General features: G+C 46.5%; 1 protein-coding gene across 1 annotated transcript in view; it reads right to left on the reverse strand.

Moving 5' to 3' along the window:
• The window catches only part of LOC106813382 (WD repeat-containing protein 78-like), a 22,823-nt gene that overhangs the window by 4,023 nt on the left and 9,984 nt on the right, over positions 1-8,816 (reverse strand). Inside the window, exons 7-11 of the mRNA XM_014817516.1 lie at positions 8,415-8,653; positions 7,076-7,239; positions 6,190-6,313; positions 5,759-5,846; positions 5,216-5,344 (exon numbers count right to left, since the gene is read on the reverse strand). Of these exons, the coding sequence (XP_014673002.1) occupies positions 5,216-5,344; positions 5,759-5,846; positions 6,190-6,313; positions 7,076-7,239; positions 8,415-8,653 (744 nt within the window). The remainder of the gene's footprint in view (positions 1-5,215; positions 5,345-5,758; positions 5,847-6,189; positions 6,314-7,075; positions 7,240-8,414; positions 8,654-8,816) is intronic.

Here is an 8,816-nt window from a genome sequence, read left to right on the forward strand (position 1 = left end):
GGATTTTGTTAAATTTTTGAGTGTATAATTATAATATCATTATTATACTTATTATATTAATTTAATTATCATTATACCTTCAGAGGCATTAAAGTTTGCCAGCATATTGGGCATCTAGCCACTTGATGAATTATGGTCCACACTATTAACTTTATAATATATAAATGTTCGTGAAGCTGGACTTTCCATCAGGAAAGAACCATAATCATATTCAAATTTCCACTAAAGCTGAGTATCAGCCTAGCGAGTCCTCATGCACTTATGTATTGTTTTCACCGCACTCAAACACTAGTTATTTACTTGCGCGTTTAGCATGGCGTGCATGCCACCAATATCGCTTCTGCTCGCGCTCGCCGTAGCAGATTTGCATTGCTATGTCATATTAGGGTGTATCTATTAGACTTCTTGATGGTCCTATGACACTTGACTGCATCGGACTGTTGCTGCCTGTTGCTGAGTGGGGCAGTATAGGTCTGCTCCTACTAAGGTTTGTGCTGCTAGCAGCTGACTCATCTCTGTTCAGTTCAATTCATTTTTTGTTATGACTTCATTTTGGTACGGCAACGTATTAGTTAAACGCAAGTTAATAGCCAATGAGCTAATAATTACATCCGTGTGAACTAATAATTGAAGTGTTCAGATGACGGAGGGATGAAATGACAAATTTCAACATTAAATTGTTACTTATGAGACGTTCGCGCGTGGCGATGCAACCAAGCAGCGGTGATAGAAGGCGAAGAAGGGAGAACGCGTTCATACTCGCGCAGGTGGTGAGCCTACTGCTTTCGAGCGTTTAACCCAGTGACCAAACATGCTGAGCTTGTATTGGTATCTTAGTATTGTAAGCGTCATTGTAAATTCTTGAGTATTTCTATTGTATGATAAATCCATTGGCATTGACAACCAACATACCTATAATTATAACAAAATATTCGACGTTAGCTGTGTTCTTTGTCACAGAATGGGTCGCATGGCGCTATTTCAAAGTGTTATCATGGCAGGCAATAATATTTTTATTTATTTAAAAGAATTAATCAACAATTGTTACTGGGAAGTGTAATGTCAGTAATTCTATATTGTGTTGGTCGGTTGTTCCACCCTGTATTTTTTAGGCCAATGTGGTTTATAATTATTTGTTGTTAACGTGTCTCGTTATTTGCCTGACTTTTACTAACTGACCGCCGCTCATATTACCAGTCTAACCCGAGCGAGAGCGAGATCTTTAATTCCACAAGAGTAGGTTTATTCGGCTCATTTACTCCTGCAACCGTCACCTTGGAACGCTATATGTGTGTTCAATGTTGGACCCTGCTAAGCACCTCCGACTCCATCCACATGTCCTGAACTTCTTCGCCTCCAATAATATTTCCTCCCCGCCACCATTGTATCGCCACGGTGCACAGGCACTTTCACAAAGCAGCAGGCTTAATCTCGGACTAGTACCTTCAGCCCACGCGGTCCGCAGACTTTTCGCCTGTCAAGATCTCCGCGTGTTGCGTTTCCTTATACTTACGTTATAGCAGCTTCTTGTTTGTGCGTGAAAGGAAGGATACAAGGCGAGCTACGGCAACTCGGTTTACGTACATATGTATGGGAGGGTGTAATGTTAATGTATGCTGCAATGTGTGTATTATAATAGCGGGCATTGTTAGCTGTGTTCGTGAAGCAGTATCGTGTGTTACGGTTTGAGTGTGCTTTACATGTGACAACATTGGAGCAGTCTATATAGAAGTAAGTTAACCATGGTATTAACGGTTGGTGTGACCGGTTAATGTTGACACACAGCGGGAGGTCTTAGTGTCTGTGGTCCATTCATTAGAACATATTTCTGAGCTGCAGTGCAGACTGGAGTCTGAGGTTATGCGCGCCAGACCACTCACAGCGCTGCTCCATACTTCGATCTTCGGTTACGGCACTGCGCCGCCATTCTAAGCATGTGTTTAAAACTGGTTTATGGAAGTTTGATGTAATATATATATGTGTGTGTGTGCTGGTGCGTGAGGCTGCGTGCGTTGCGTGTGGTGGTGTGTTTGTGATGCGTGGTGCGTGCAGAGATATGCGTGTGGTGTGTGCCGTCTGTGTATAGCGTGCGTGTTGTGTGTATGTCTGTGTATACGTGTGCGTGTTGCATGTTGGTTGCGTGTGCCGTGTGTATGTATGACGTGTGTGTGTATCTATGCGTGTGGTGTGTATATTTTGGTTGTGTGTGTATGTCTGTGTGTACGGTGTGCATATGAGTGTGCATGTGCGTGTTTATGGTGCTGTGTGTGTGGCGGGTGCATATTTGTGTGTCATATATATATAAATATATATTATATATTATATTATATATGTGTGTGTGCGTTGTGCGTGCGTGGGAGTTCCGTTGTGGTGTGCGGTCGTGCGTGTGCGTAGGTGCTAGTGCGTGTGTGTGTCGTGTCTGTGTCTGTCTTGTATCGTGTTGGGGTGCTGTGTGTGTGTGTGATGTGTGTGTGTGTGTGTGTGTGTGATGTTTGTGTGGTGTTTGTGTGTGGTGTGTGCGTGTGCGTGTGACGTGTGCTCTGGTGTGTGTGTGTGTGGCTGTGGTGCGTATGTGTTGTGTGTGCTGTGTGCTGTTATATATATATAATGTGTGCGCAAAATGTGTATTGTGTGTGTGTGTGTGCGCGGATTGACTGTTGTGTGTGCTGTTGTGGCAATTTGTGTCGCTGCGCTGTGTTGTGTGCTGTGTGCCTTGTGTGTGCTGTGATGTGTTGTGTGTGTGTGTGTGTGTGTGTGTGGTGTGTGCCTACTGTGTGTGTGTGTGTGTGTGTGCTGTGGGTGTGTGTGTTGTGTGTGTGTGTGTGTGATCTGTGTTGTGTGGTTGTGTGCCTGTTGTGCGCTGCGCGGCCCGCCTGTGTGTGCATAGTGTGTCGTGTCTGTCGTGTGTATGATGTGTGTGTTTGTGTGCGCGGCGCACGCGCACGTGTGTGTGTGTGCATTGCGTGTACGGTGCATGTGTGGTATGTATGTGTGATGTATACATATGTGCACGTGCTGATTTCTGCGTGTACGTGGTGCCTGTACGTGCGGTGTATCTCTTTGCGTGTGTTCTCTGGTGGGTGGTGTGTGGGTGTTGGTGTGTGTATTTATAATATGTTTGCGTGTGTGTTGTGTGTGTGGTAGTGTGTGTGTGTGTCGTGTTTTTGTGTGTGTGTTGTGTGTGTTGTGTGTGTGTGTGTGTGGGTGGTGTGTGTGTGTGTGTGTGTGTGTGTGTGGGTGTGTGTGTGTGTGTTGTGCCGGTGTGTGTGTTGTGTGCCCTGTGTGTGTGTGTGTGTGCAGTTCTCATCTCTCATACACACCTCTCCCTCCACACGTTCTCGCAAACATTTAACAACTTCGCACGTGAGCTAAGAGTCGACGCGCGAGGATGACGGCACGTACCCTCGACAGCCTGCAGACCTCTATAGACAGCCTGCTTCGGCTGGAAGACGTTCAGGTTGACGACGCGCTCCATCGTGAACAGACTGCACTTGAGAGATTCGGATGCCAGCAGGCGCGCAGCCGCCTCTGCGCTGTTGGCTTCGCCGCTCGCTCCGCCGGCAGACACTGCCCGCGACGCGTCGTCGCCCGCGACATCGCTCCACACCGTGAAACGACTGCCATCTGAGAGTAACATTGACAAGCTGTTTACGTTGTGCGGGTGTATGTATTATTCGTCTGTCTGTCTGCCTGTCTACCTGTCTGTCTGTCTGTGTGTCCATCTGTCTGTCAATGTATGTGCATGCGTGTCTGTATGTACACGAGGGTGTGTGTGCGTGTGTCTGTCTGTCTGTCTGTCTGTCTGTGTGCGTGCGCCTGTGTGCATGTGCCTGTGCGAGGGCTTGCAAATCCATATGCATACGGAAGTGTGTATGCGTTTACGTATGTACGTATGTACGTAAGTATGTATGTATCACCAAAACTGCGCAAGCTGACCCAATCATAACATAACTAGTATAATGATGCGTGCAGCAGAGGTCTGGATCTTCTCTACGGGATACAACGCTAACCCCCGCGTGGGTTCAATAAGCTTATCGCTTGATACCACGCAGCTATAAAGTTAGCAATGATCTATTTACAGGACAGCTCACTGCTTACGGGAGGCATAATACATATGCAGTGATATATAAATAATATAAGCTCCGAATTCATATTTACCTTGTGTTAAATCCTAGAAATTAACTTACTATCTTTTCGATCTCCCTTCGGGAAATCTTCATCAGGAAGATTAAGTCGAAGAGAGATCGGAAATTTCGAAAGTAAGATAATTTCTTGGATTTAACACAAGATAAATATGAATTCAGTTTTCAACGAAATCCAATGAACATATTTCATTCAATACAAGCTTCCTCGTGAGCTTTGTTCCTCGATCATACAACGCAGCACCTACCGATTGTCGTGCTAGTTGTGCCGAGGCTGGCTTTCTCTGTCCTCTTTGGATCTGAGCAGTGAGACATAGAGAGAGCTTCTGTCGGGCAGTCATCTTCTCCACTCTGCTCCCTCTGCTTGGCTGAAGCAAGGGCAAGATGGTGAGTCAGTTAGGGACATTGAAAGCATATCAGATAGTAGCCATAAAGCTGAATTCGAAAAATTCGGAACATTTCTAGGATATATTGAGATTTGGTTCTATCATGTCAATTGTAGATGATAAGCACAAATTGATAATGAATCTACGTGGGACTAGAAACTTCAAGTCCAGTAATGAAATTGGTAATGACACCAATTGGCTGATCTACTTGCTGGACACTTACCTTTTGCCTCCATCTCAGCAGTAAGCTGGTAGGTGTCGTGCATGTCCCACACGCTGACTGCACAGCTACTGTCTCGTGTAGTCACCAGCTCCGTCTGAAGGCCCTTGGTCTTCAGAGGATTATTGAACGTGTGCATGCCTCTATCCATGTAGCGGTCATTTCCACTTCTGTTCTTACACAACTGAAAGAGCAGAGAAGGATGGACGACTGGGATGTAATCAGTGAAATGGCTGTGTTGCCACGACAGATCGCACTTGATGTACAATTGACATAAGAAAAAGTCCTTTGGTTTGCAGCTGTAGTCGACAGGAAAATCAACAAACATCAAGAATGTTTACACGCACGCACGCACGCACGCACGCACGCACGCACGCACGCACGCACACACACACATATATATTTACATCAAACTCCATAAACCAGTTTTAATTATCACATGCTAGATGGCGCTGCAGTGCTCGTACCGAAGACGAATGTAGGGTAAGCATCGGCTGGTGATGGTTCTGCGTCCATAACCTCAGACTCCAGTCTGCACTGCAGCTCAGAAATATGTTGCTAAGGAATGGCGACCAGCAGACACTATAGACTGCTCCCTGTGTGTCACATTTAAAGTCACACTCAACCGTTAATACATGGTTACTTACTTCTATATAGACTGCTCCCTGTGTGTCACATGTAAAGTCACACTCAACCGTTAACACACGATTACTTGCTTCACGGAAACCTCACAATGCCCGCTATTATAATACACACATTGCAGCATTACATTAACATTAACACGCTCCCATACATATGTATCGCAGTTCCGTAGCTCGCTCTGTGTATCCCTTCCTTTCACAACAAGAAGCTGCTATACGTAGTAAAGGAATAACACGGGTAAGCTAGCATCATGCGTCCACGCTTGCTAAAACTACCGAACTTAAGCTGCTGCTTGTAAGTGCTGTGCCGTGGCATACAAATGTGGGAAAATATTATTAGGAAATTTCACATGAGATCATGAGTCTTACAGTGTGTCCAACATACGTGTCCAAGTACTGTTCACTGTAAGAGCATGAGCACTTGTGGATTAAACCCTCCTCGGTTCCGACTAGATAGCTATAAGAAATCATCAAATACAGACACGTTAACAACAGATCATTTATAACATGTGCCTAATATAATACAGGTTGGGAACAACCGACCAACACATGAATAAGAATTACTGACATTACACTTCCCAGTAACAAATTGTTGATATATCTTTAAATAAATAAAAATATTATGTGTCTGCCATGATATACACTTTTGAAAATAGACCATGCGACGCCATTCTGGTTGACAAAGGAACGACAGCTACGTCGAAATTGTTATATATGGGTCAATGCAATGGATTTATCATACAATAAAATTACTCAAAATATTATCATGACCTTACAAACTAATACCAATACAAGCTCACATGTTTGGGTCACTGGGGTTAAAGCTGAAGCAGTAGCCACCAGCCATGCGCGATATGAACGCCTCTCCCTTCTTCTCCTTCTTACCCGGCTGCTTGGTTGCCACGCGCTGAAGTCTCATGATAACTGTGGAGTGTAGACAATTAATGTTGAATTTTGTCATTTCATCCTCCATCTGACACTTCAATTTATTTAGTTTCACTTGATTTAATTTTATTAGCATTGTCTATTAACTTGCTTAACTAATACGTTGCCTCCAAAATGTAAGTCATAAGCGTAAATAAAGTAAATTGAATTGAACTGAAGAGATGAGTGTTCAGCTGCTGAGCAGAACACCTGTAGTAGGAGCAGACCTATATCTGCCCCACGTCAGCGACAGGCAGCAACAGTCGATCAGCAATGTCATAGGACCAGTCATAGAGTCTATTATGATACACTCCTAATAGGACATTACAATGACAAATGTCTGCTAACGCATTACCACAAAGTCGATATTTTGGCATGCACGCATGTAAACGCAAGTAAAAACTAGGTGTGTTTGAGTGCGGTTGGAAACAATATCAAAGCATGAGAGTATCTCGCTTAGGCTGATACGTCACTTTATGTGCAATTTTTGATATGATTATGTGTCTTTCCTATGAAGTCCAGCTTCATCGAACGATTTATTATAATTATATTAATAGTGTGTGGACCCATATTTCACAAGTGGGCTAGATGCCCTATATTGCTGCAAACTTTTAATGCCTCTGTTAGGTATAATGATAATTACTTCAAGATAATAAGTATATTATCAATGATATTATTAATTATACACTAAAAGTTTACAAAATCCTCCACTAGATGGCGCCCGAGCGCCGCATTTCGTTACAGCAAGGCGTCTGCTCTCACCTGACGATTCGAAGCCCTTGCGCATGGACCAGGCGAGCACGAGACCGTCGGTGGAGACAGAGAGCAGGATCTCCTCATTCTCTCCTGATGCACGCTCCTTCTCTACCCACCTCAGCTGCCAGACAGGTGCCGTGTGCTTACCGCCATACTCACTGGATATGCAGCTGTACAGAGAGAGCGAGAGAGAGAGAGAGAGAGAGAGAGAGATGAGAGAAAGAGAGAGTAAGAGAGAGAGACAGAGAGACAGAGAGACAGAGAGAGAGAGAGAGCGAGAGAGCGAGAGAGCGAGAGAGCGAGAGAGCGAGAGAGAGAGAGAGAGAGAGAGAGATGAGAGAAAGAGAGAGTAAGAGAGAGAGACAGAGAGACAGAGAGACAGAGAGAGAGAGAGAGAGAGAGAGAGAGAGAGAGAAAGATGAGAGGATGGCAATAGTCTTACCTCGTCTTGATATATAATGCCAGGAGTATATAATATCCCCTTTAGTTACTCCCGATGATACTATGTTTATTTTCTATGATTTCTGCCCACCGTTTAGTCTACGCTGAAATACGGTCGCGTTGATGCATTGCTCTGATTCGCTTACGTGTCAAACATCTGCTACATGCATTGTCATCGTTATACAAGTACGCTCTGTTGTTGACGCGCATGCGTCATTCTCTTACGCAGCAAAGCTCATGCCGTTAAACAGGCTCACCAAACACTGAAGCAACTTCGCCCGTGTTCATGTTATATGTGCCAACAACAACACAATTACATCCATGGTTAACATGGCATGGACACTGAGCATGGGGGCGTGTGACGTGGCAGGGTATGATGAGTGGCGTGGTGTGGTGTCACAGGATACGGGACATGGCACGGTGTGGCACGGTAGGGTATGAAGCAACCCACGTGAAGAGCGTGACAGCACGTGGTGTGGCCTGGAATGGCATGGCGCAGCTTAGCATCGCATAGTGTGGTGTGGCGTGGTGGGAAGTAAACGTGGCGTGGTGTGGCATAGCCTGGCGGGGCGTGGTACGGCAGGGTGTAGCGTGGCAGCGCATGGCGGGGCGTGGTGTGGACGTGGCAGGGCATAGCCTGGCGGGGCGTGGTGTGGCAGGGTACGGTAGGGTGTAGAGTGGCAGCGCATGGCGGGGTGTGGCATGACGTGGTGTGACAGGGCATAGCCTGGAGGTGGGCATGCCGGGAATGGCAGGGAGGGGCGGGGCACGGCGGGGCGTGGCATGACGTGGTGTGACAGGGCATAGCCTGGAGGTGGGCATGCCGGGAATGGCAGGGAGGGGCGGGGCACGGTGGGGCACGGCGGGGGGTGGCATGACGCGGCGCCGCAGCAAAAAGGCTCACCGACTGTCTAGGAACGGCTCATCGCGGCCACTGCGCACGTTGTAGACTGCCACCGTTCCGTCGTGCCTGCCCACGGCAAGCAGGTTAGGGTTGAAACTCGCGAAGCCGGCGGCAGTCACGCCAGACGGGGACGTGTAGACGCGCTCAGGATGCGACGGGTTCTTGACGGACCAGCAGCAGATGACGCCCTTCCTCTGCGCGCAGTAGTCAAACTCTCCGTAGGAGACGGCGAGGAGGTCCTGTAGGGGTACAAGCCGGAGAGATAGAGAGAGAGGAGCATGGAATGAGTGAGAGAGAGATAGAGAGAGAGAGAGAGACGAGAGAGAGAGAGAGAGAGAGAGAGAGAGAGAGAGAGAGAGAACGAGAGAGAGAGAGAGAGAGAGAGAGAGAGAGAGAGAGAGA

Source organism: Priapulus caudatus, unplaced genomic scaffold, assembly GCF_000485595.1.
Source record: "Priapulus caudatus unplaced genomic scaffold, Priapulus_caudatus-5.0.1 Scaffold763, whole genome shotgun sequence".
Lineage (NCBI taxonomy): Eukaryota > Metazoa > Priapulida > Priapulimorpha > Priapulimorphida > Priapulidae > Priapulus > Priapulus caudatus.